This window comes from Phoxinus phoxinus (assembly GCF_949152265.1).
Source record: "Phoxinus phoxinus genome assembly, chromosome: 24".
Lineage (NCBI taxonomy): Eukaryota > Metazoa > Chordata > Actinopteri > Cypriniformes > Leuciscidae > Phoxinus > Phoxinus phoxinus.
In genome coordinates, this window is record NC_136899.1 from 8,916,777 (window position 1) to 8,943,414 (window position 26,638).

The 26,638-nt window shown below is 40.3% G+C and overlaps 2 protein-coding genes across 2 annotated transcripts in view; both read left to right on the forward strand.

The window, feature by feature from the left end:
• Positions 1 to 509: 509 nt before the first annotated feature.
• On the forward strand, positions 510 to 8,218 carry ptchd1 (patched domain containing 1; the record flags this gene model as incomplete). Its single annotated transcript, XM_079602499.1, has 3 exons — positions 510 to 857; positions 2,903 to 3,566; positions 6,567 to 8,218. The coding sequence occupies 3 exons, from the start codon at positions 510 to 512 to the stop codon at positions 8,216 to 8,218; spliced, it is 2,664 nt and encodes an 887-aa protein (XP_079458625.1).
• An 8,021-nt stretch (positions 8,219 to 16,239) lies between these two features.
• Positions 16,240 to 26,638, forward strand: part of LOC306992687 (uncharacterized protein) — a gene marked incomplete at its 3' end in the record, with an annotated part of 29,521 nt that continues 19,122 nt past the window's right edge. Inside the window, exons 1-2 of the mRNA XM_079601817.1 lie at positions 16,240 to 16,471; positions 19,571 to 19,671. Coding sequence (XP_079457943.1) covers positions 19,572 to 19,671 — 100 coding nt within the window. The 5' untranslated portion in view covers positions 16,240 to 16,471; position 19,571. The remainder of the gene's footprint in view (positions 16,472 to 19,570; positions 19,672 to 26,638) is intronic.

Consider the following 26,638-nt stretch of genomic DNA (forward strand, 5'->3'; position numbering starts at 1 on the left):
TACGTTATGTATATTTCACTAGGCCTACTCGATCGCTGTGGGATGGTAAATCATAATAGTCCCATTATTTATCGTTTCGTTGTAGTTGTACTCGTTTTTTTTTTTTTTTATGTCTTTGAGGTAAGCTATAATTGAGCTACTGTACTGGCGGCGCTAAAGACCATTTGGGTTGCGTGAGACGAACCTCAGCCGACTGCGCCCCAAAATGAACTGACAGAATAAAGAAAAGTCGTCAGCTTTGAAAGTCACTGATTAGGCTAATTCGCACACTGATGTTGCCACATTCCTCTACGATGTAGAGTTTCGAATGCATTTTGATTCTGAATTCTCTTTTTGAAGTAAATAACAAAGCAGTACTAACAAGATGTCTCTGACCCAGCAGGACCTGATGATATTCAACGCAACGCTTCATCATTTCAGTGATCCAGCTGCGTGGGTTGAACACTGATGCTCCGGATCTCTGATGCTGATGCTGGTTCATCGCCCTTGCGCTGTTGCTGCATTCTAGGATGTTGCGACAAGTGTTGCACGAAGGGCTTAGGACATCATTCCACAAACTGGGCCACTTTGTCGCCAATCACCCGGTGTTTTTCGCCTCTGCGCCCGTGCTGATCTCTATCCTGCTGGGCGCGAGCTTCAGCAGATACCGCATAGAGGAAAACGTGGAGTACCTGTTAGCCCCCAAACACAGCCTGGCGAAGATCGAGGGGAACTTGGTGGATAGTTTGTTCCCCGTGAACCGGTCCAAACACACGCTGTACTCGGACTTGCAAACACCCGGGAGATATGGCCGGGTCATCGTGACTTCGCGCAGGGGGAGCGTGTTGGACCCCCACCACGTCAACACAGTCCTAATGGTGAGCATGAGCAACATTTCACTAGAGCAATTTGCTTTGTTTTACACGTTTGAACGACTACAGTGTTGTCCGACTCAATGAATCGACATTTTGTTTATTTGGCTAGTTTTTGGCACGTCCAACAACATTTTTCAGAGGTAAAACTTGTAAAGGAAATCAAGTGGATACACTTAACAACAACAAAAAAAAAAAAAGTTTCTGCCTTACATTTTTAAGTAGGCTACAATCAACTTGGATGTTTAAGTCATTTTAACTTAAATTATATAAAAATTACTTAATACTGAAATAGCTGAAAATAGCTAGACTTATTTTGATGAGTCCTTTTTTTTTTGTCGCAATGTTCAGGAATCAGTGGGAGAACTGACAAAAGTCTGCCTTTCAAAATTGAACAAATCTGTAATTTTATCTCTGTGGAACGGGTGCTATCATATTAACTTTATTTCAAATAAAAGTTGTCTCAGCTCTCCAGATCTCTCTATATTTTTAATATTAGAAATATTTCATGCTATCTGCCAGTCAGAGTTTTATTTTGTGGCCTACTCTGCCTGCACAGCTTCCAAATTCAGATTTCAAATTCACTCCCCCAGAAACAACCAACATGAAACATGATGCTAGCAACTTCTGCTTATACTGTACTGGCAAGAGATCTTAACTTCAGGCAAAAACCAAATGAGCACTTGACCTCTTTTTGTGAAATTTTGAAATTGTGGCTTAACATAAAGTGACATTTTGCTAGACTCTTTCTTATTTAATGCAAAGTACTCACTTCTTGTGCATTTAGGCTCATCCTTTCTAACTCAAAACATTAATTTCAATTTTCTTAAGCTAATTGAACTAAGCCTGAGCCGTGAGCAGCAACCATATCTTAAGAACTTTTTTAAATTCACACAGCATTGCATTTTCCAGAAAGAAAACCTTCTTTATATTCTCCCTGCACACACAACAGGTTTCAGTATTACCTTGTTCACTGTATCACAGACCACCTTTGGTGAGCTCTCCTCTGCTGATCCACAATTTAAAATAATGTGACAATTGTGTATGTCAAGATCTGATCTGATTCTGAAAGAAGGAAAAATCATGGTTCAAAGCATTTGAGGTGATTATATTCTGTGCAATATATCGTTTTTTTCTGTCTGTTGATATGCATAAAGACTGCGGGCATGCAATGTCATGCTTTAGTCTCCAACTGAGGGTTAATTATCAAGCTTGAGCAATTAGAGGCCTGATCGGTGTGTGTCTGACATTTCTTTGCTGCTCGAGGAGGATTGGAGGAGGTAGCCTCCCCCAGTGATCTGAGTCTGACACAGTCTAATCAGTCTGACATTAACAACGCAGAGACACTGACCTCAGAGGACAATAAATCCGCTTCTCACATGGATTCCTGTTGAAGAAAGTCTAAAAAGTTTTCCTTTTATGTTCTGTTTGTCTTGTTGGCACACTCTTCCTGCAGCAACATGCTTTCTTGTTGCCTGGCAACAAGATAGTAGCAACTGAATGCGATGAAATGTGACATAATCAAATACTTAAAGTTTACTCTTGAGTATTAAAGGTTTTATTTTTAATTAATTCCTAATGTGTGCATGAACATACACTGCCGTTCAAAACTTTTTGTTAAAAGAAATTATGAAAAGAATACTTTTATTCAGCAAGGACACATTCATTTGATCAATGACAGTAAAGACTTTTACCTTGTTACAAAAAAAAATCTATTTCAAATAAATGTTGTTCTTTTGAACTTTCTATTCATCAAAAAGGCATCACGGTTTCCACAGAAATATTAAGCAGCACAACTGTTTTCAACGTTGATAATAATAAATGTTTCTTGAGCACCAAATCAGCATATTATAAAGATTTTGAGGGACTATGTGACACTGAAGACTGGCATAATGCTGAAAATTCAGCTTTTTCATCACAGTAATGAATTACATTTAACATTTGATCAAATAAATTCTGCCTTGTTGAGCCTAGACTTCTTAAAAAAAACTTTTATCTATTACCTGTCTGTATTAGTAAAACATTTTATCCTTCTCTTTTTCCACCTCAAGCTACACAACACAATCACTCAGATCCAGGTTCCTATGCTGGGATTCAACTACACTTTTGCCCACCTCTGCCTGCTGGATGATAGCAAGAGCTGCATCGTGGACGACATCCTGCGGGTTCTGGAAGAGATGAGATCGGCACGTGCATCCAACCATTCAGTAGCCCCTCTGCGGTATCCCATCACCAAACTCAAAGATGGGCGGGAGGCCTACATTGGGCACCAACTGGGCGGAGTCCTGGCAGGTGGAGGGAGAGACGGGGTGCGTTCTGCACGAGCCCTTCAACTCACGTACTACCTGCAAGCGGCCAGCCCACTGAACGAAGTGGTGGCGGCCAGCTGGGAGCTGCTGTTCTGCAGGGAGCTGGAGAACTTTGGAGAGGCTCATCCGGAGCTTAGTCTAAACCCCTTTACCTCCTCTTCTCTTCAGAGGGACTTCCAAAGGACCAGTCGTGTATCAGAGCGGCCGCTGCTGTTTAGCCTGGCCGCGTGTCTCACACTGGCCATGCTGTGCTGCTCAATGCGAGACTGTGTGCGTACAAAGCCTTGGCTGGGCCTTCTGGCTCTGGTGACCGTCAGCCTTGCTACACTCACCTCTGCGGGCATCTTCAACCTCACAGGAGGGAAATACAATTCAACATACCTGGGCATCCCTTTTGTCATGTTAGGTGAGATTATATTATTTATCCCTGTCATCCTATTATGCTAATTTTTTACGATTTAAAAGAAGTCTCACGCTCACCAAGGCTGCATTTATTTTATCAGGAAAACATTGAAACAGCAATATTGTGAATTGGATTACAATTTAAAATAACCGTTTTCTATCTATACATTTAAAATGTAATTTATTCCAGTGATTGCAAAGCTGAATTTTCTGTAGCCATTACTCCAGTACTCCGTCAGAAAACATCCTAATTAGAAACGTTTCTTCTTATTACTAATATTGAACACAGTTATGCTGTTTAATATTTCTGAGGAAACTTGTTTTTTTACAGGATTCCTTGATAAATAGAACGTTCAAAAGAACAGCGTGTATTTGAAATACTGTAGATTGTTTTTGTAACAGTGTAAAAGTCTTTAATGTTCATCAATTTAAAGCATCCTCCAATATTTTGTAATGGTATATTTATCATCCCAGTGATGTGTGCTCTGTTCTCTTTAGTCGCTAGTCGTCTTTGCGGTTCGCATGTTCGTTCCATTCTTTTGATCTTCCATTTACATACTGCGACTGTCAGGTTAAACGAGTACACCTTCTGACTGACCGCAAAGCTCTGCACTGCACTTTTGTCGAGGTGTATCATTAAAAATGAAACGCTCCACATCAAAGGAATTCCTAATAGAGCCCAACAGACAGCCTTTAGAGGAATTCCAACCCCTTATTTTGTCTTCTATCCATGAGCCATTCTGGGTGAATCAACTGTGTGCTTGTGGAACAGATTCACAATTCACAAAGCAGATATTTTGCGATAATTACCAACACGTATACATGCATCCTGATAGATCACATCCATCTCGCTTGCTCTTGTTGGCCATCTCTTACACAGCAATTAGTGCCACATGTGGGAGGAGGCTTCTGTTGAGAAAATAACAGGCTGGGGCTAAAGACAGAGAAATTAAAAGAAAAAAATGGAAAAGAAAAACGAAGGCTTGGAAAAAAAGACGAAGGCTGAGACGAGACTATGCGTTTGGATTGACCCTGTGCCACCCACTCCAGAAAATTAATAATGCATTTCTATCTCAAGAGGACTGACATCTGTGTCCTTCTTATAACACTCCAACAGTTCAATCCTAACCTTGGCAATTGTGTCAATCCACGTCAGCAATCTCAGAATTCGCCCCGCTGGTTTCCAATTGCAGCCTGGGAGTGACAGCCTCTCCTTGCAGTGCTCTCCTGCAGAGCACTTTCTTAGTGTAAAAACAGAACTTGCTAGAGCCGCCCAGTGTCGCTGCATATAAATGTCATTCCAGGCTGCTCTTACTGGATTGAATAGGGTTTAAAGAAAAGCAGGGATATATGTTATAATTACATCATAACGGATGTCTGACAAAACAATAGTCTTTATCTCTGTAAGCCACCGGCCTTTTATTTAAAACAAATTCCATTACAAGGATATTAGCTGTCAACTGGAATCATCTGACAGTCCTCTGATGATAATGGAAAGATGGAAGGAGGAGATATCATAGGCCATAATTGCTAAGATTGTCATGTTTATTAAGAGGAAAAGGGGGAGATGAGCGAAGATGTTCAGGAGATAAAGGACTTGCATATTGAGAATCAGTCTGTGTATCACATTGGTATTTTTTATTTTATTTTGAGACGAGTGTTAATGAAATTGTTGGTTCTTTTAGTATGGAGGAAAACGACTGAAAGAGAGAGAGGGAGATCGAAGGCAAAAGTGTGAGAAAACAGGAGAAACCAGCATGAGAATAGGAATTCATTCTCTCTTTCACTTAGTTTACTCTTACTGACAGATCTTGATTGTGTAGTTTAGCAACCATCTACACGTACGTATTCATTTAAGTTGAGATCTTTAGCTCTGCCGGAAATCAGTACACTAGAGTCCAATCGTGAAGGCTACGACCTCAAGTCAGCACTGTCTGTGGCTGCTAGATTTTGTGCCAGGCACACATCCCAGGGCTTTGTGAGAGGCAGTACTGGTAATATCTGACCGAGGGAACCTCCGTCATGAATGATGAGTCACTGATGCCGTGGCAAAACTGTAGGTGAGAGCCATCTGCTCACTCTGACTGCACGAGCGAGTGATGTAGAAAGCTAAAAACACAGAAGCAAAAAAAAACAAAACATGTGAATGCTTGAGTTAAACGTGTAAATATATGTTGTAGTATAAGAATGTTAGCTTCATCATGATGCAGATTTTATGTTCAATCGTAGGACCCTGGGTTCCTTTATGTCAATTTCTAAAAGTAGGCTGACCCAGTTTGTCTAATGTCTTGGGCTTCTGTGCTTCTATGAAGTCCCAAGGCTACAGTGGCTGTCAGCCTTCCTCACATCCGTAAGGCTTTCTCCTTTCGTCAGATCAATTTTGCATGGCATGTGGCTATCATGTGGGAGTGTGACTGAGATTAATTTAGCTACAAATTCATCAGCTGTGAAGATGGAGGAGGACAGAGTGGGCTATAGTTAGATCATACTCTGTAAATAAAGGTGGGGATGGCCAAGAGGCTTCCTTCCCTCTGCTTTCAGTTTCCCTCTGATCCTTTCTTTATTTTGATGGATTTTCCTGTAAATTGCACTGGTGGTGATGATGGTGAGCAATAAATTAGAAATGGTGTTTTTCCATTGGCTGAAAAGCCTATATATTAGATTGAGTTGAATTTGATTTGATTAGAATTTGATTTCATTGATGAATGTGCAAATGCTACACATGTGTGCTAAACACCTTTTGACAGCAGTGCCAGAACAGAAGAAAGAGAGCATCTGTTTTTTCTTAGATATCCATTGTTGCGATACAGCTGCAGAGTGGCTGTCTTGTCACCGTTTTGTTCAATTATTTACGTCTCCTCTTTTCCCAGCAGCCATTTATGTCACTTGAAAGAGCTGCCTGCCAAAATCATTCCAAGCGTCGCTTAGACCATTCCACTTCACGTTTTATATTTAAGGTTTATAAATCGCTGACAGACATATTTTCTCTCTTCATCTCTTCCAGGTCATGGCTTGTTTGGCACATTTGAGATGCTGTCGTCTTGGCGACGGACACGCGAGGACCAGCATGTGAAGGAGCGGGTTGCTGCTGTATTCTCAGACTGTATGCTGCCCTTCACAGCTAGCACGGCTTTGCACGTGGTAACCTTCGGCATTGGGGCAAGTCCGTTCACAAACATTGAGGCCGTGCGTCTCTTCTGTCAGAACGCCTGTATCTCAGTTCTCTTCAACTACCTCTACATCCTCACCTTCTATGGCTCCAACCTGGTGTTTGCTGGCTACCTGGAAAACAACTACCGTCACAGTCTATTCTGCAGGCGCGTACCGAAGCCTGAGTTGCTGCAGCAAAAGCCGGCATGGTACCGCTTCCTCATGTACACACATTACAACGAGGAGGCCACAGATGCAGGACCCCTGCGTGCTTACGAGAGTCACCTGCTGATAGCCTTTATGAAACGGTACTACTGTGACTGGATCACCAACACCTATGTCAAACCATTTGTGGTTCTTTTCTACTTGGTCTATGTTTCCTTTGCCCTCATGGGCTACCTTCAGGTCAGTGAAGGGTCTGATCTTAGTAATGTGGTTGCCACAGAAACAAGCACTATAGCATACACCCGTGCCCAACAGCGATATTTCAGCAGTTATAGCCCCGTGATTGGCTTCTACATCTATGAGTCCATTGAGTACTGGAACACTAGCGTGCAAGAGGATCTACTAGAGTACACCAAAGGTTTTGAACGCATCTCCTGGTTTGAGAGTTACCTAAACTACCTTCACGGGCTGAACATCACCACTAGCCTGTCACGCAGCAACTTCACAGAGCACCTGCGGTCTGGCTTTCTAAGCCAACCCTGCTATGTGCATTTCTCAGATGATATCATCTTTGCCAAACGTGCGGATGGGGAATTTGATGTGGTGGCCTCACGTATGTTTCTCGTGGCCAAGACGACAGAAAACAAACGAGAAGAGATGTCAATCCTACTGGACACACTGAGGAAGTTGTCGCTGACCTCCAGGGTGAAGTTCATCATCTTCAATCCATCCTTTGTGTATTTGGACCGCTATGCCTCATCGGTTGGAGCACCGCTGAAGAACTCTTGCATCGCTGCTCTCTTTCTGCTTTTCTTTTCCACCTTCTTGGCAGCTGACCCACTGGTGAACGCCTGGTTGACTGTGACGGTAGCCTCTGTTGAGTTCGGGCTGGTGGGTTTCATGACTCTGTGGCGGGTAGAGTTGGATTGCGTCTCAGTGCTGTGTCTGATCTACGGGGTGAACTATGCTGTGGACTCCAGCGCTCCGCTAGTATCTGCATTTGCTCTAGGTCGGGAATCCACTCGAACACGCTGGGTGAAACTGGCTCTGGAGCGACATGGAGTTCCTGCCCTTCAAAGCTACTTGTGTTATGGGGCAGCTCTGCTCCCTCTTGCGGCCGTGCCCTCGAACCTTACCCGCACACTCTTCAGGTGCCTCTTTCTCACCGCCATCATCACAGCCTTCCACTGTTTGGCCATTGTCCCCGTCCTGCTCACCTTCCTTCCTCCCTCCAAGAAAAATCGTCTTGAGAGAAAGGATGCTGCAGAAAACAGTGAAGAAATTGAGTGCGTGGAGATGGGGGACAGCACACGTGTGGTTGATCAGATTACCACTGTCTGACCACATGCCCTAAAAAGAGAGGCAGGCTGGAGGATGTACAAGAGAGAAAAAAACAAAACACCCCCAAGGGGGTGACAGAGGGAGGCCTGAGATATGAGAGTTAGCCTTTGTGCAGCTGGGCTTCCAGTTCCCATACTTAATTAAGCCAGAGGTGGCTTTTAAGTACTTTATGGGTGTACTTTAGCATAAACAAGTATGAACCCACAAGGCTTTTGTTTGATGGTAAAAACAGTAGATGACTTTGAGGTTGAGCCATTAGTGCTACAGTATGTGTATCGTTTTCATGGTAAAAGCCCTAAGCAGGTTTGCTGCAGCTCAATGAGAGCGAGGAAGGCCAGATGAACCACACTGCTGCACAGTTGCAGATAATCACAGAGGGGGGCTCTTCTGGTCTGCAACATTACAGCAGCAGTAGAGCGGAAACAGTAACAAGCTATTGCTTTGACAACGCATAGATAGAGACTTACAATATTTCTGATGCCCCAAGAACCATAACAAGACTTCCAAGGGCACTATGCTAAAGACCAAGCAGCCATATTCATATCTGCTGATAGCCATGACTTTAATGTGCGCCTCTTAGAGGTTTTGGTGAGACCATATTTTTGGGATACTGTGGTATTAAATCTGCAAAGCGTTTGAAAATATCAGATGGTTCATAATATTTTCACCCTCTGACCATGGTGAAAGTCACCTCCCCCACCATAACCAATGTCTCAGAGGCATTTAAGGCTGATCTTGTATAAAGGAATCTATAAGAGAGAAGAAAAATAGGCGGGGAAAAAGAGAAGGACTGAAGGGGGTATGTGCTGGAGATATACACAGAAGAAAGACTGTTGACAGGTTAGTATGCAGTGCATTGCTTCCATGGTAACTCTGGGCACAGTTTAGTTGCATAGTGTCTGTATAATGTCCTACCCCCTAAGTTCAATAAGGGCAATGGTTACCAATTAAGTTGCACTGCAGTGGGAGTATAATCTATGAAGGATTTATCCCTGCTGCTCCTTGCTTATTTTGTTTGCCTCTAAAAATGCTGAAAATCACCTTGTCACAGACAACGCTCTTCATCAATATGCATGAGTCCCTTCATTTTCACCCTATTTGCCCTCTGTGTATGAGAGGCTTCAAAAAAAGAGATATAGAGAGACCTGGGGCATAAAGAGAGCATAGGAAAGGAGCATCTGGCCAATCAAATCCACTTACTTTTCAAATTCTCTTTGGCCCCAAAAGCAACTGATGTCAAATCAATCATGAGGTAAAACAGCATCCCCTTTAGCTTTAGTGCAGCTGGGGGGCATATTGTTTTTTATTTTTTCAAGTCTCTCTTTCTCAAACACCCACGTTGGCTATGACAATGACATTTATGATGTCTGTGGCAGAATAGAAAGGTTATGTTGCCACTTGTGAAATGTTGCTGAATGCATAGCATGCACCAGATAATCATATAAAGGACAAGAAAAGGGAAAAAAACAGTTAGACGTGTACATGATTGGACACATTTGCACTCAAACTTAATGTGGCGGCAGTAAAATAGTTTTTTGGGCCATTCCCTACCTACTTCACCACCGGTCCTCACCTACTCCATTCTCCTCCTAAGTAGTACTTCTGAATCTCTGCACAGCCCACAAGCATTTGGATGAGACATACATACACACACACACCTATGGCTAATTTAATCTGCCCCTATATATTTTCAGTGCTAGAGCCTCTCACAGCTGATTTTACTGATCTCAGTGCAGTAGTCAGTATTCAATACTCTCTCAGACTAATCCAAGTATAGTGCTCTGAATGATTCTCTCAACAATTTAATTAAAGTGTTCTAAGATCTCTGAGTGATCTCAGACCAGCAACCCAACTGCAGCTTCCACTGATCTCAGCATGCTGTTGATCTCAGTGGAGCACTCAGCTCTGACTGATCTCAGAACAGCACTGTAAATAAAACTTACTGGTCTCTGAAAAGCACTGAAATACATCAAATACATCATGTTTGTTCAGCACTTTGTTGACAGGCCCTATACTGAATCATTTATTTTTAATCATTACTTTTGTTTATCAAAACTGCATAAAACAATAAGGCTTGTTTTCAGAGAATAAACCTTGCATTCAATTTATTTCTTTGGCAAATATTAGTTTTATCTTAATTATGTATTGTGATTTTGGTTAAGTAAATTAAGACCCAAGAACAAAATTAAGACAAAAAAATGTGTTTTCATTTTCCAAAATATCTATCTATCTATCTATCTATCTATCTATCTATCTATCTATCTATCTATCTATCTATCTATCTATCTATCTATCTATTGGCGCTTTTCCACTGCATGGTACGGTACGGTTCGGTACGGCACAGCACGCTTTGGCGCTTTTCCACTGCATGGTACGGTACGGCTCGGTTCGGTACGGCTCTCTTATGGCGCATTTCCACTGCATGGTACGGTACGGTACGGCTCGCTTCAGCTCGCTTTAAATGGTACCACCTCTGTTGAGGTTCCAAGCGTACCGTACCGATACTAAACGTGACGTGAAAACACTGCAGATCACTGATTGGTCAGACAGAATCGTCACTTCAGCGTCATTGTATATTTGCTACACGAGACACTAAACCCGCTATATTTAAATAGCCAGACAACAGCAAACGCGGTAGCACCTGTTTTTAGAGTTTTTACTTGACAAAAAAAGTTCAAAAAAATCAAACAAGAAATGGCTGAATCGTGGTCAGTGGACGAGGTGCAGACGTTCCTCTCGTTGGTTGCCGAGGAGCGGAAGTAGCACAGCTCTTAGCCGCACACGGCTACCACCAGACATACAACTTAACGATCAGTCCCACCCACTTTGAAGCGGTACTAACTGCAGTGGAAAAGCAACCGAGCTAAAGCAAACCAAACCGTGCCGTACCGAGTTGAGTCGTACCACGCAGTGGAAAAGCAAAGCGAACCGAACCGCTCCACGCCGTGTTGAACCGTACCGAACCGAACCGAGCCGTACCATGCAGTGGAAAAGCGCCATATCTATCTATCTATCTATCTATCTATCTGCCTTCATTTTGTAGGATCAGCGGTGTGGTTTTATGTGAGTACAATGGTCCAGTTATGTATATGTACTTGAATGTACTTGAAAGCGTGTACCCTTTAAGAGAAATACCATGGACTTAAAATGATCTTCATTTTATAAATGAAGCTTAAAAGTTCATGATCATTACGATCTCTTATTTGCCGCCTCTGTCAAAATGGCTGGATATGAACATTCAATGCACAGTCCTTCACATACCTCTGCTTTACAGATCCACTCAGGCTTACATCCTTTCATTTTGTTTGTACAACACCTCCATTATTTTACTCAGCCCAAATATGATTGCTCTGAAGCAGTATTGGCACACGGCCCTTTGAAGATGTCAAAGCCAGTGGGAAGAATGATGGGGAAAAGTATTTACTGTACACCCACACTGGCTTGCACACACACACACACACACACACACACAAATTTAGCCTAGAGTACATGCATTCTACCTGACTTATATGCCTCTGGAGATGATTGTTGTTTTTTTATGTTTCTATGAATTTCAGAAGAATAAAAATAAAGAGGTTGAAATGAAAAATGAATGATGACGCATCATTTATTTGTCTTATTCCTTATTAAACAGTAAATCGAATCAATCGTTCTGCTCTATTTTCAGTTTTGCAGCATGCTGCCATCTAGTGGCCACTTGTAGACATTGTTAACTGGTTCATGACATTAAGCATGAAATACAATGCTGTGTGAAACTTTCATATGAGGGTTAATAGTGTTATAGTATAACCAAAGGAATCCACAGACATAATTGGGAACGACTCACACAGTGTGACATTACCAACAACCTCTACAAATTGAAAGTGCTCAGATTCTCAGAGGACTTCTTTAGCATAGAGAGCTGTGAAAATTGCTACTATGTCATTACCATAAGTAAAGGGTTCATTACTACAGCAACAAGAGCCATATGAGCAGCAGTATGACTGTGTGAGTGTATGTGCAAAAAAGGCACGAGGTCGGATAAGGGAGTTTTCCATTCTTTGAGACAAATATTACACAAAGAGTGTTGCATTTCACATGACACAATTCCTTCTGTCTAGCCCCACTGGCAGTCACACAGATGCTGTGGCATTCCCAAACTTAAATCCTAGTTGGCAGTGGGTGGGATCTAATCAGTCCCACAGACACTGATCATGAGCAGAGATTACAGAAGAGAACACCAATCTGGAAGGGCGTGCCTCCTCACCAAAGTAACCTAATACTGTTTTGTGCAGGGCAGTTTTTCTCCATCACAATACCATTCTCACGTTATGCAACCACAGCTAACAAAATGCATCAGATAAGAGAAACAATATATTCCCATAGCGTGGTGTATTTTAAAAAGTGGTTACCGGTATATGCAAAATTAACTCATTTATTTTTCAAAAGAAAGCTAAAAAAAGCGAGGATGGACAGGTAGTTACGAGAAAATAGAGGAGCATCACTACTCTTTATGTTTCTGCATTTTCTCAGGCGTGATCCGTACCGTAACCATGGAAACGCAGTCTGCTGAAAAGCTAAACTCCATCAGGAGGAAGTCATAAAAAGGAAGGCATTATTCAATACGCACACTTCTGTTGATGATACATCTCACTTCCTACATACTATTTATTCATTATATTTAAACCTAGAAATTTTTAAAAGAAGTATAATATTAAATATTCAAGATGAATTGTTTCCAGGCAATTCTGTTATAGTTAACTAAAGCTATTGTTTTTATTAACTTTTATTAAGCTAAATTCAAAATAATACAATTAATGAAAAATTACTCAAATAAAAACTGAAATAAAAATAAATGAAAGCTAACTAGAACAATTACATAAAACCAAACTGCGAACAAATACATAAATAAAAAAGAAAGAAATTAACAATAAACAGAATCAATCAATACAAATAAATGTAATAGTGTAAACTTATTACACAACTAACAATATACTAAGCTTATTGAACAACTTGACAAAAGAAAGAGGTAAAAAGAGATAAAGGGGCCCCGGGGATCCACACCCTGTGAAATAGAAAAGGTGATCCGCTGTAAGTGTGAGGGCTACTTTCACACGTTTCTTTGTTTGTCTGTGTGTGTGTGTGAGCTACTACACAGTGGAGAGTTGAGGGGAAGAGAGAAATAGATGTTAAACCGGTCTGTGCTCCTCTGTACATCATTTATCTCTGTCACTTTCACCCACAAAGACATAAACGCCATGTTTCCTACATTTTCAAGGTCTGTTTTTCAACCAACCCACATCACATTCTATTCACATGAAAATGTCATATTTATCTAAAGAGTAGTTCATCCAAAAATGAAAGTTCTGTAATCATTTACTCAACCTCATTTTCATTCATTTAGTTGTGTGATGCCATACAACATTAGGAAGATCAGGCTCTTTCCTAACTGAGCGTGCAACACAACTTTTCATCCAGGCCCTTGAAATTTAGGCTAGACTACAGCAATGCTCTTCTGGCTGGACTTCCAACATGTGCAATCAAATCATGACCTGCAATGCAGTGACTCAACTGGTCTTCAAGGAACCCAAGAGAGCCCACGTCACACCGCTGTTTATCTGTCTGCACTGGCTTCCGGATATGTCTCGCATCAATTTCGAGACATTGGTGTTTGCCTACAGGACAGCAATGGGCTCTGCACCCTCCTACCTACACTCTCTCTCTAACTCTAGCCTACATGTGCCCTCAAGGTGCCTCCGGTCTGTAAGCAGCTCGTGGTACCATCACAGAGAGGCACAAAGTCTCAAGGATGTTTTCATTCACTGTTCCTTGCTGGTGAAATGACCTTCCCAACCCTATCCAGACAGCCATTTTCAAGAAACATCTCTTCCGTGAGCACTTAACTGCATCCAGCTGGGGAAAAAAATAATCTATTTCACTAATTCCTCACCTGCTCTCACAATTCTTAAAGGAGAACTCCGGTCAATTTTAACATTGAGCTCAATTTTTAGTAAATTTGGAGTGCTGTCAATACAAAGAACAACAACAAAAATCGGTGTTGCCTACACCGTGTTATCCTATTTTTAAAATTTGCACCCTATTGACTTGAATGGGGCAAATTTTAAACCTGCTTTTATTTCTCTTATCATCCTTGATGTGTCATTACAAGTGCCCAGCCATGTTAGATGATTCCTTCAGAGTGAACACGGTGAATCTGACTGCATTAGATGTGAAAGATATGAATAAAAATGATGTTAATTCAACAAGCGCACAGACCTGTATTTAGTTCCTGTTTTAAGTCCACAGTAGTCGATTGTCGAGTTCACGCACGTGATCACAGGTAACTAAACCTATGCGCGTGAACTCGACAATCGACTACTTTGGACTTCGACCGAAAATAGGATGTAAATACAGGTATTTGCGCTGGCTGAAATAACATAATTTTTATTCATATCTTTCACATCTACTGCAGTCAGATTCACCGTGTTCACTCTGAAGGAATCACTCAACATGGCTGGGCACTTGTATGACACATCAAGGATGATAAGAGAAATAAAAGCAGGTTTAAAATTTGCCCCATTCAAGTCAATAGGGTGCAAAATTTAAAAATAGGATAACTCAATGTAGGCAACACCGATTTTTGTCGTTGTTCTCTGTTTTGACAGCACTCCAAATTTACTAAAAATTGAATCCCTACCTATTCTAGTTTATACCATTCTGAGCGATGTCTAAAACTTTGTATTATTAGCACTTCTTGTGTTTATTGCATCTTTAGATTAATCACTTGTATTTCTCAATTGTAAGTTGCTTTGGATAAAAGCGTCTGCTAAATGAATAATAATAATAATAAGGAATATACCATTCCTTGGTCTCATTAGCTACATTGCAACCAAATAATCTGTTAGTAATCAGATTGATGCCTCAATCGGACTGAATAGCCTCCACGTAACCCCTCAATCGATACAATGGAGCAAAAAAAATGTGTGTATCTAATTGCAAAGTTTAGGGTTCATAAACAGAACTTTCAGAATCTAAAATAGTATTGGATTCATTCAGATTGATAAAAATAATTAAACATACCTATTGGCTATTGTGTCATTAACCTAATTTCACAGCAACAAATTTGGTTATTTTCTTCAACAAAAAAAAGAAAAAAAAATGTCATGTGGTTTCTCAGGACTTATGCAGATATAAATGTCATACAGACTACCGAGATTTTGCCATATTTGGAGCTGTACAGACCCTGGTCCATATTCACTTTCATTGTAAATTCTGCATAACATCTCCTTTTGATATATAAATGTATACAGCATGGAGCAAATACATAATATTTTTTGGGTGAACTACCTGTTTAAAATAAAATGTATCCTGCTTAAAAAGATAATTACTTTCTGTCTTTACATCTGACGCATTTCACATAGTCAGGTGAAAGGCACACTATGCAAAGACAAAAGCTAAGTCATGGAATATTTGAGCTGTCTGTGTGACGTTAGCATCGCTCGCAACAAGGAATCCTGAAACCAGCAAGGGTGTCTGACCCTTGAGAAAGAGTGAGAAGTACCCTGATGGGCCGACACAAGGCATGCACAGATGGTCATGTTTTACCTCCACTGACAGGCTGCCGAGGGTCCAGGAAATGTCTGAGTCCACATCCTGGTCCCCGCTGTGCCTAAAAGAAGAACCAGTTGCCACCAGATCACTTTTCTGAAGTAACCATGGTAAAAGACAATGAGAGTGCTTTTTAAAAACAGAAAAATCATCTCACATTATTTATCTCATACAAGTAATTTCATTCATAGCCATAATTCATTTGATCAGGGAATTGAAAACAACCTAGAATTGTTGATTTCATAATGAGATATTTTACTCAAGCAACTTAAGATAGGCTAATAATAACAGAAAAGACAGACAATATCATCATAACTATAGAAAAGCTTCAGTATTGTAGTTGCTGACTGAAAAGTCACTCAGTATAGAATAGGGAAAGGCGTGGTGTCATCCTTCTTTTGGAAGCATGAAGTTCTCACAGTTATGGGAGTGTCACAACATTTTTTTCAACCACAGAAGCTGTCTTTTTAACTGAAGAGAACACTTGGAACTGCGTTGCTTTGTTATTTTTGTTTGTTACCTGTTCGTGATCATTCTCGACAACAGAAGCCCAAGTCGACCAACAGTGGGATTTGATTCACTCGGATCGGGTTGGATGGAGTTAAGAGCGGGAAAAGTGCCGCGAATTTAGGATGTCTCGAGGCGCATCACGCGTGACAATACCAGGTGAGCGCGAGACTTCATGAACAAATCCTGGCAGCTGTCTCACACAAGTCAGACAAGAACAAATTCATGTATTTAATAGATAGATTTTCAGATGCAATAGAGATGCTATTTAATAAATTACGCTCAAAAAGAAATACAATATACATTCAGAAGTAAAGTAGAAAGCCATGCGTGTTGTGATTGATTGACAGGTTCAGTGGTTCTGGTCAGTAGGCTACTCAGTCTGAAATTATTTTAAACAATGTTTAGCTTTTTTTGTATATTTATATTTACTATCCCCTATAAAGTCGTATTAATTGGGTTACTAAATGAATGAATAGTTCAATTGTTCAATTTTGGTAATTAAATGAAATTGGAAAATGGTAGTCAGATTATTTAAGATATACAGTTTCCCTTATACATCAATATACATTTAAATATCAAATGGTCAATGGATCTGCTAGCTGATGGTGCAGGGTCACTTTGGGTCAGGTAATGAGACAATGGACAACTATTAGGCTTTTAGACATTATATAAACCTACAGTTATAGCCTACATACAGTTCAACCACACTACTGTTTTGTTTTGGACAGACAGGCAAATAGTTTGTTTAGACAGATAGATGTGATGTGTGTTGTTTTCTGAGGTATGGGACAGGTGTGAAGCAATCCAGACTATATTCTTTCAGCTATGAATGGAATTTGATGTCATATTGGCTCTCTGTACCCCCAAGATTGACAGGAAATTATCAAAATTCTGGGCCAGATTTTCTATCCACTGCCTTTGAAGAAACAAATACATATCTGGAGATTATCAGCACGTTTAAATCCTGTCCAACCTGCTTGCATTCCAAAAATGACAATAACACACTGTATTGATTTGACTTCTTTGCCTAACAGAGTCCTTAATCTGATTTGCTTTACTTCTATTTTAAAATATAAAAGAATGTCTAAACCTGTTGATTAATAATGCCCTTTTCTGATCCACAATAGACATGACATCTGTACTATGGTTTTCAAAATGACTCGTTTGCATTGCTTTTCATAGAGCTCTTGCAATAACCAAAATTCGTCACGATTAAAACAGCATAGATCATATTGTTTCCCCTTCTCTATTATTTGTCTAAACAAAGAGATGTTTCTTTATGTTGAATAACAAATTTATGCAAATAAATAACACATTTAATTAAAATGAATTGGAATTTCCATAAAACAACCATGTGAGTTCCAAGGAAGCTCATGTCTATACATTTTTTTAGATTGTATCTTATCCAGACAAATTTATGTTTAACTTAGAAACGACCATGACTCACTGTGAGTCACTATTTTACAATTACTTGATATTTCCAGGTTTTCCAGGACTGTGCAATTTAGTGTATTTGGCCATCACAAATCAGCAAACATTAATACTTTAACAACTCTAAATCCTGATACTCATGAACAATGAATAGAATAAATGTTGCAACATTCCACATATTTGTGTAAAAAAAAAAACACTGAGGCAAAAACTTATTATTATAAAAAATTTATATAACTTGAACTTTGATCAACTCTCCACTTTGTTGTTCAGTTTCATTGTTCCACTGTAAATTACCTCATCTGTGGCCCTTTTATACATCCTGAGTGGGAACACTTGAGCTGTTTATTGTTTTCATGTTGAGAAATGCGTTTTTTAATTGAGCTCAGGTTGTGATGTTATCACAATTACTGAATGCAAGTGCTTACTAAATGAACACACGGTATACAACCTCTTAACCTCTGCCTTTTTGAGCTGATTTCTGCATAGAATTGTATCACAAAATGTTCAATGAATTCACAGTTTGTGTCGAAACAAGTTTAAACAGCCAAAATCATAGTTTTTGGTCACTGCTGGTATGCCATAACTATACCGTTAGCAAAAAAGATGTTTAATCATTGACGGCTATTCAAAAGTAGCCATGTCTAAGTGCATAATAATTCCATGTGTGCATACGGCAACAGAGCAATTGCATTAAGATACTGTAAATGGGAAAGCTAATGCATAACCAGGTATATTAGACCTGGAAATTGGAAATTACGCCTACTATAATGCTAATGTTTAGAAAGAGAAAAAATGAAGGTAGAGGACATGAGAAAGAGAGATTGTGTGAGTGGCTGAATGAATAAGCAGCCAGACAGATTTGATGAAAGGGACTGCTGAAAGTTGACTGCCACTTTACATTAGACAGAATTACTGCCTCTCGCACACAGATAGTAATGTCTGCTTTGTCCAGACAGTAAACCAGGAGCATTTCATCAGTCTTATTCAAACATCCCCACACAGCCATACAATAACTCTCAGTATCTCAGTCTGTCTCGTTACTGTAAACCAGCCGCAGACATTTACCGTTTCCTGTCTTTTCTATCTTTAAATCAAGTTGGGCTTTTATCCCCTTTTATAGAGATGTGAATCACCACAGACTTTTGCGAACTTCTACCCGAAGTACCATTTTGGACCGGGCATGAGTGCACCTTTAATTACCAATAATTTAATTACCTGAATATCTTTTTGTGACTGACCTTTAAAGAAATATACAATATAATATATCTGTTACCCATTTTACAATGCAGAAGATACAGCCATTGCTTTTTTCATGAAGAATAAACCTAAAATACTGATGTAAAAAAAAAAAATGTAAAAATCAATATAGAATACACAGACCATATACAAACAAAAAAATTCGGCTTTTATAGATTATACATTACTAGAAACTTGTCAAAGTTAAAAACAAAGCATTAAAAAGTCAACATGTCAAACATATCACAACAAAAGTCAAATCATTGAACGTCTGTGAAAATCATTGAACTTCTGTGAAACAGCTTTAACTAAATAAAATGCCAAAACCTAATATATAAATTGTTATTATTTTGATAAAAGATTTACGAGGGCAGGTTTAACGACATACATGTAAGTTCAGAACATAAACAGCTGGGTCATTTTAATTTCAATGCCCACTGACACACTAAGAGCTTTCTAGCAGTATAATAAGCTTCACTCAGTTACACCCTGTTATTGTGTTAGGTGAACACACTTTTTCCTTTCTTTCTTTCTTTCTTTCTTTCTTTCTTTGAACAAAAAAATTTTTTTTGTTTCTCTTTGAAGGATGCTTTACAAGCACAACAAGCACCTGAGTGGACGATTCAAGAAGTCTGCACATCACTTTATCTGGCTTCTCTGTCTTTGGGTTCAACTCCTGCCTCAAGGTTAGTACAATATAGCTACTGCAATATTACCAATCTTTATTTGTTAGAAAACACATAGAAAAACAGGACTTATGAGTCTACGAAAGTTTTTAAAAAATGCTATTTAGGGGAGAGCAAACTGGGAAAAGGTGATATGAAGATTATTATATTTCATCTTGACAGGTAATGTTAACAGCTGTTTGTATTGTTTTCGTATTTATACATGAGCAAAGTACAGAGATGAGTCTAAAAATTGGCTGAGCATCAAGTCCAAATATCCTCCTAAGACAGCATTTGCTTAATTGCTGCCAGCACTCCCGTACAGGTCTATAAAACCGCTTCAAGCAGTAAAGCGATTAATAGGAATGGAAGGAGGCTGTAAACTGTGAACGGGAAGTACTGAGTCAGCTGTGTAGTAGAGTCAATCAATGCAGAAGACCAACTCGCAACATTTTTAGGGGGCAGCGTATTTTAATCACATTATGAAATCTGATCGCTAATATTACCAGGAGAATTTACTCGCGTCTAGCTGAAGGAGAGCAGTTGCCCACAGCAGGATGGTCCTATAATGCATTAATTATTGCGTTCACAGTGAAGACAAAAGGATTTAGAGCATTTTACGCCTCATTCCTCTAGAGAAACCACCAAAACAACACAGAGCAGAGGCGAAAAGTGCCTAATTGTTGTTCAAATTATGCACTATACACTTCCTTTTTAAGGTTTGGTGTCAGTAAGATTAAGAAATTCATATTTTTATTCAGCAAGGACACATTAAAATGATCAAAAGCGACAGTAAAGACACTAAAAATGTTACAAAATTTATATATATTTTTTAATAAATGCTGTTCTTTTGAAGGTATTTTTTTTATTACAAACACACATTTACTGTTTCAAGGAAATTAAGTTTCAAATGCATGAATGGAATTTGATGTCATATTTATCTTGGCTCTCTGTACCCCTCACAATGGCATAGCTTTAGTATGTTTAGTCGCTCCACTTTCTGCTATAATAAAGTGCAACATTCCATACTTAGTTTTTTCGGTTCAAAACGTACATCATCCTGGTAGCCGCAGTGCACTCACTGCATGAATACACTGCTAATACTACAAGATATAGAATAGTGCAGAAGTGTGCTAAATGGGGAAGAACCTCCACGGTTACACTGTGAACCTTGGATAAGCAGACATCAAAAAAAAAGAGAATGGCTGAAAAAATTGAAAAAAGGCTGTAAAATGTTTAGTCAGAAATGGATGACAGAGTTGGAGATCCAACTTTAGATTGTCAAGCTAAAAACTGCTTGTCAAGCAAACGTTTTGAATTAGTGAAGCTACTTCATAATGGTTATTCAGCCTGTAGATTTGAAAATTACGCTTTCCCCTGTTATTGTTGAATCACGGAAGCGACACCAGTTATTTTGCCAAGAGATCTCTTATTTATTATTTAATGTGTCAGACTTACGAGAGAAACAGGCATAGAAGAGGAAGGTTACAGGAGAGATGGTCTCCCCTCTCCTTCCTCACACCCCCTCATGCCAGCTGTACAGTATGTGTTTCTCTCCCTCTCTCCGGTATAGTACAGTAAGGATTCAGCTTATACACCACTGAGGGACTTACAAATTCCTTGTTACAAAAACCTCATGCTTACACATGGATGGCACAATACACTTTCCAAAGAAAACTGTCATTCAGTATATAGATTTGTGGTTTGCATCAGTGGGAACATTCATTTCCTTATAAAGAATATGCCAACTGTACACCATCATTGGAATACCTTTGCTCAGTGAAACATACAGTATGTTGCATTGCACACATACTTCTTTGCAAAATATAGATCATCCCATATCTCTCCTCAGCACACATGTACAACGCTCTCTGACTTCACAAAATACTTTATACAAATTATTATTAAAATTAATAAAGAAAAATAATACAAAAAAATAACATTAAACAGTAATTCTTTAGTCTTCACAGCCATATTCTCCTGGCACTGAAATTAGGGTGTTAGAGTTAATTAGGGTGACAACATCAAATTGCGCCAAAAATCTTTGGAAGATATCACTGAACATTTATTTCACCATAGCAAGTACTGAAGTTAATTTTTCATCTCAGTTTTTAGTGTACAATAAGACAAATCTGCTATTACTATTCTGCTATACTACGATATGGGGCATGTTGTCACATTTTACTTCCATTCTTTCGGGGTAAATAAAGAAAAAGGTATACACAAAGTATTAATGACACAAAACTACATACATGTACTAGACGTGTGAAATTAATGTGGGAAGAAATAAATACTCTGAGAAATTCAAAAACTCTACTAACTATTCTATACAATGAAAAAATGTTGTTTAGTTAGTAGCGTCAGTACCTCTAGCTATTCCCCACCACTGATGCTGTAAAATATAATAACAGATGCTTGCAGCATTAGTGTGTTAAAGACTGGACAGGTTAGACACCATATTTGACACACATCAAAACAAAAATGTGAGGGTTTTAAGTATAATCCGTTTAGTTTTTTTGTAGATGAAATAACACTGAAAATAAGGATTTACAAAAAGTTTACAGTAGACAAACAATTTAGATGTGACCTAAGACATATATAGAACAGAATGTAGTTCGCTATCTATTATAATTACATATCCAGTTGTCATAACGTGTCCCGTGAAGGTCAAGGGGAGGTGGTAGATAGGCTCAGGACTCAGACATCATCCAAAGAGGATTTTTATTAAATGCCAGTGGACAAGAAGGGGTGAACATATTCACAGTGATGTCTCAAAATAAAAATAAAAAATTACAAAATTAAACAAAAATAAATATACACTTAACTCAGTGCAAACTTTGATGTATCAACCAAAGGAAAAACAAATTGCTACAGGCAGCATAATCTTCAGGAGTACATTCAGCAATATGACCCCGTCTTTACCCCCCAAGGTTCAGTTTAGACTGTCTTATATAGCCTAGGACAGGCTCATTACACTCAAGACCGTACCAACTGCAGGGGCATCAATACAAAAACCTTTGTAGCAAAATAACTTACAAAAATAACTTCCAACAATAATTTAAATAAACTCATTCAGCAACTTAAACTACATGTAAACACCATAAGGCATTTCCCCATGCCTACATTACCAAGGGTTAAGTCCCATTCCCTATTATTAGAGATGGTTTGCCCCAACACAAGAAAAGGGAAAGCTGTGGTCCCGCCCCCTCCTTTGAGGAGTCACAGGAACAGGAAATGGTGAGTAGACAACATGTGGGGTAACAGTTTGCCATGTGGCAATAACTACAGATTTGAAATAATAAATACCAAAACGTATAACTACAAACTTGTCTCTGTGTGGTTAATGAGAAAAACAAAGGAAAACTATAGTAGACATAACATGTTGTGATGACCGCTGATATGTGCACCTATCTGCAATCAACTCAAACAGCATATCTTAAACGTATTATAAATTAATGTTATAGAATAATGAACCTAAGGGACCTAATGCCATAGTCAACAAACACACAACCATAAATAACAAATGTAAAGAAACATAAGCCCATAAACAGTTTGTAATGACTTTGGCAGTGATGACGTCATCCTAGTACCCGTCATCACACACCCCACCCCTTAAGCCCGTCACTCATCATAGTGACGGGACAGAAAGTCCGCAACAACATTCTGAGCTCCAGCCCTGTATTTCACTTGAAATTTAAAAGGTTGCAGGGAGAGGAACCAGCGGGTAATGCGAGCATTACTGTCTTTCATCCTGTGGAGCCATTGTAAGGCCCGATGATCAGTCTCTAAGGTAAAATCTTTACCAATGAGATAATACTTCAGAGTATCCAATGCCCACTTAATAGCCAGTGCCTCCTTCTCCACCGTAGAATATCTGACCTCACGGGGGAACAATTTCCGGCTAATATACTGCACCGGCCTTCGATTTTCACTGTCACCTTGCAACAGGACAGCTCCTAGACCTACTCCCGATGCATCCGTCTGCACTGTGAAAGGAAGGTCAAAGTTGGGGCTCTGCAACACTGGCCCCTGACACAAACAGCCCTTAAGATCTTGAAAGGCTGTTTCACACTCAGGTGTCCACACAACCTTTTGGGGGCTGGCCTTCTGAGTGAGATTAGTGAGCACAACTGCTCGGGTGGAAAAATTAGGAATGAAACGTCTGTACCAGCCCACCAGACCTAAAAAGGACCTCACCCGCTTTTTGGTCGTTGGAGGTGGGCAAGAACGTACCGCCTCCACTTTGTCCACTTGAGGTTTAATTACCCCACCCCCCAGCACATATCCCAAATAAGACACTTCAGGCTTTGCCAAATGACATTTAGTGGCGTTAACCACAAGCCCAGCATCATGAATTCTGGCAAATACAGCTGACAGGTGCTCCAGATGGTCCTCCCATGATGAGCTGTAAACAACCACATCGTCAATGTAGGCTGCTGCAAAGTCCTCAGTACCTCTCAGTACATAGTCCATAGTCCTCTGGAAAGTTGCTGCGGCCCCATGAAGGCCGAACGGCATGACCCTAAAATGATAGAGCCCACTTGGGACTCTGAAAGCAGTTAGCTCCTTGGAAGTGTCAGTCAAAGGAATCTGCCAATAACCCTTACATAAGTCCAGTGTGCTCAAATATTTGGCTTTACCCAAACGCTCTATGAGTTCGTCAACCCTTGGCATGGGGTAAGGGTCAAAGGCAGAAATAGCGTTCATCTTGGAGAAATCTACACAAAATCTTAATGTGCCATCCTTTTTCGGCACCAAGACGACTGGGCTGCACCACTCACTCCTGGAAGGCTCGATCACCCCCATCTCCAGCATTACCTTTACTTCATTCTTTAATTCGGGTATGAGTCTTGCAGGAACTCTACAGCAAGTCTGTCGGACTGGACCCTGTGATAGCAGGTGGATGTCATGCTGCATCACCTCTGTCCTGCCTGGTCTATCACTGAATAGGCCCTCTGGAACCCGTGATTGGAGGTTTTCCTGCTGCTCTGATGTCAGGTGACTCAAATCAGGGAAGACAGGAGAATTCACAGCTGTAGGGAAATATTGCTCTTTGGACTCTTCCTCCTCGTCGATCTTCCGTGCAAACAGCTGGTCTGATAGCGGCCCTAGTCTTTCTTGCCAGGGTTTCAGCAAGTTGATGTGAAAGACTTGCTTCTTTTTCCGCCGTTCAGGCAGGTATAGTTCGTAATTGACAGGACCCATCTTCCTCAATATCTCATAAGGGCCCTGCCACTTGGCGAGCAGTCCACTGTCTGACGTTGGGAGGAGTAGTAACACTTTTTGGCCAGGGGTCAAAGTTCTTTTCCTGGATGACTGGTCATACCATGACTTCTGATGTTGCTGTGCCTTGGCCATATTGGTATGGACCAATTCTGCCATAGAGTCCATTTTCTCTCTCATTCTCAAGACATATGAAACCACATTCACCTGTTCCCTTGCTTTGCCTCCCTCCCAGGCCTCCTTCAGGATGTCCAGCGGTCCACGTACCTGGCGACCATAGAGCAATTCAAATGGAGAGTAACCTGTTGAGGCCTGGGGAACCTCTCTATAAGCAAAGAGGAGATATGGAAGCCACTGATCCCAGTCTGAGCCTGTCTCAGATACGAACTTGCGAAGCATTGCCTTTAAAGTTTGATTGAACCGTTCAACCATGCCATCAGTCTGGGGGTGGTACGGAGTGGTCTTAATGGCCTGTATACCTAACAGTGAATAGACTTCTCTTATCTGTCTGGAAGTGAAATTTGTGCCTTGATCTGTAAGGATTTCTGAAGGTATCCCTACCCGTGAAAACAATTGCACAAGCGCATTCACAATTTGCCTGGTCTTAATCTTTTTAAGAGGAAAGGCTTCAGGATACCTTGTTGCATAATCGCACACGACCAAAATGTACCGGTTCCCTGACCTACTTCTCTCTAAAGGGCCCACTATGTCCATAGCTACTCTCGTGAAAGGTACATCAATTATGGGTAGGCTGACCAGAGGTGCTCTATCACCTTTCTTAACAGGAGCTGATAACTGACACTCTGGGCATGACTTACAAAAGTCAATCACATCCATGTACAACCGGGGCCAATAAAATCTGCTTGAAATTCTTGCCAGCGTTTTCTGTTGCCCTAGGTGTCCCGACCAAGGAATGGAATGGCCCAAATGCAATACTTTAGCCCTCACCGACTTTGGAACAACTAACTGATCACCACTATCTGTTTGTCGGTACAACATGTTATCCTTCAACACAAACAATTCTTTGTCTTGAAATCTATTTCCTGAATGTGATCTACCAGCCTTCTGAAATAGACCTTCAAGTGTAACGTCCTTCTTCTGCAAATCAACTATATCCTGAGGGATGTCATAAAAGTCGTTCCCGTCAGGTTCTGGGAGTTGCTCTACAATAACCGTTCCCCTGACTTTTCCCTGCCTTTTCTCCCTTCTGGACCTTTTAGCTTTGGGCTCCTCTGCAAAAGGTAACAAAATAAGAGTTTGTTTCTGCTCTTCTGTCTGTCTTGCCTTTGCCCTTGTAACTGCTCTAACCTCTGCTACACCAGTCTGCCTTTGCAATAAATCAACAAGTACTGGCACATCCCTACCCAAAATAACTGCATAAGGGGCTTGGTCCACAATGCCTACTGTCAACAGGTAGGGTTGACCCTCAACCTCCATCTTCAAATCAACAGTAGCATACTCTCTCTCGTCTCCATGAACACAACGTACCCTCAGCTTACCCTGACTGGACATCTGTAGATCTCCAACACACTCCTCTCTCACCAGCGTCTGACTAGCTCCAGTGTCTACCAAAGCCATAAACTGCTTACCGCCTATTTTCACAGGAACCACTGTGTCAATATTCTGACCCGTTTCAACTGCTATTTGAGACGGTCTGGGAACATAACAAAGACGTGCATTACTAACTCTTTGTAACGTACATTCTGCCTTCTTGTGCCCTGCCTGGCCACATCCATGACATATAAGCACTGCTTTCTCTTTGTAT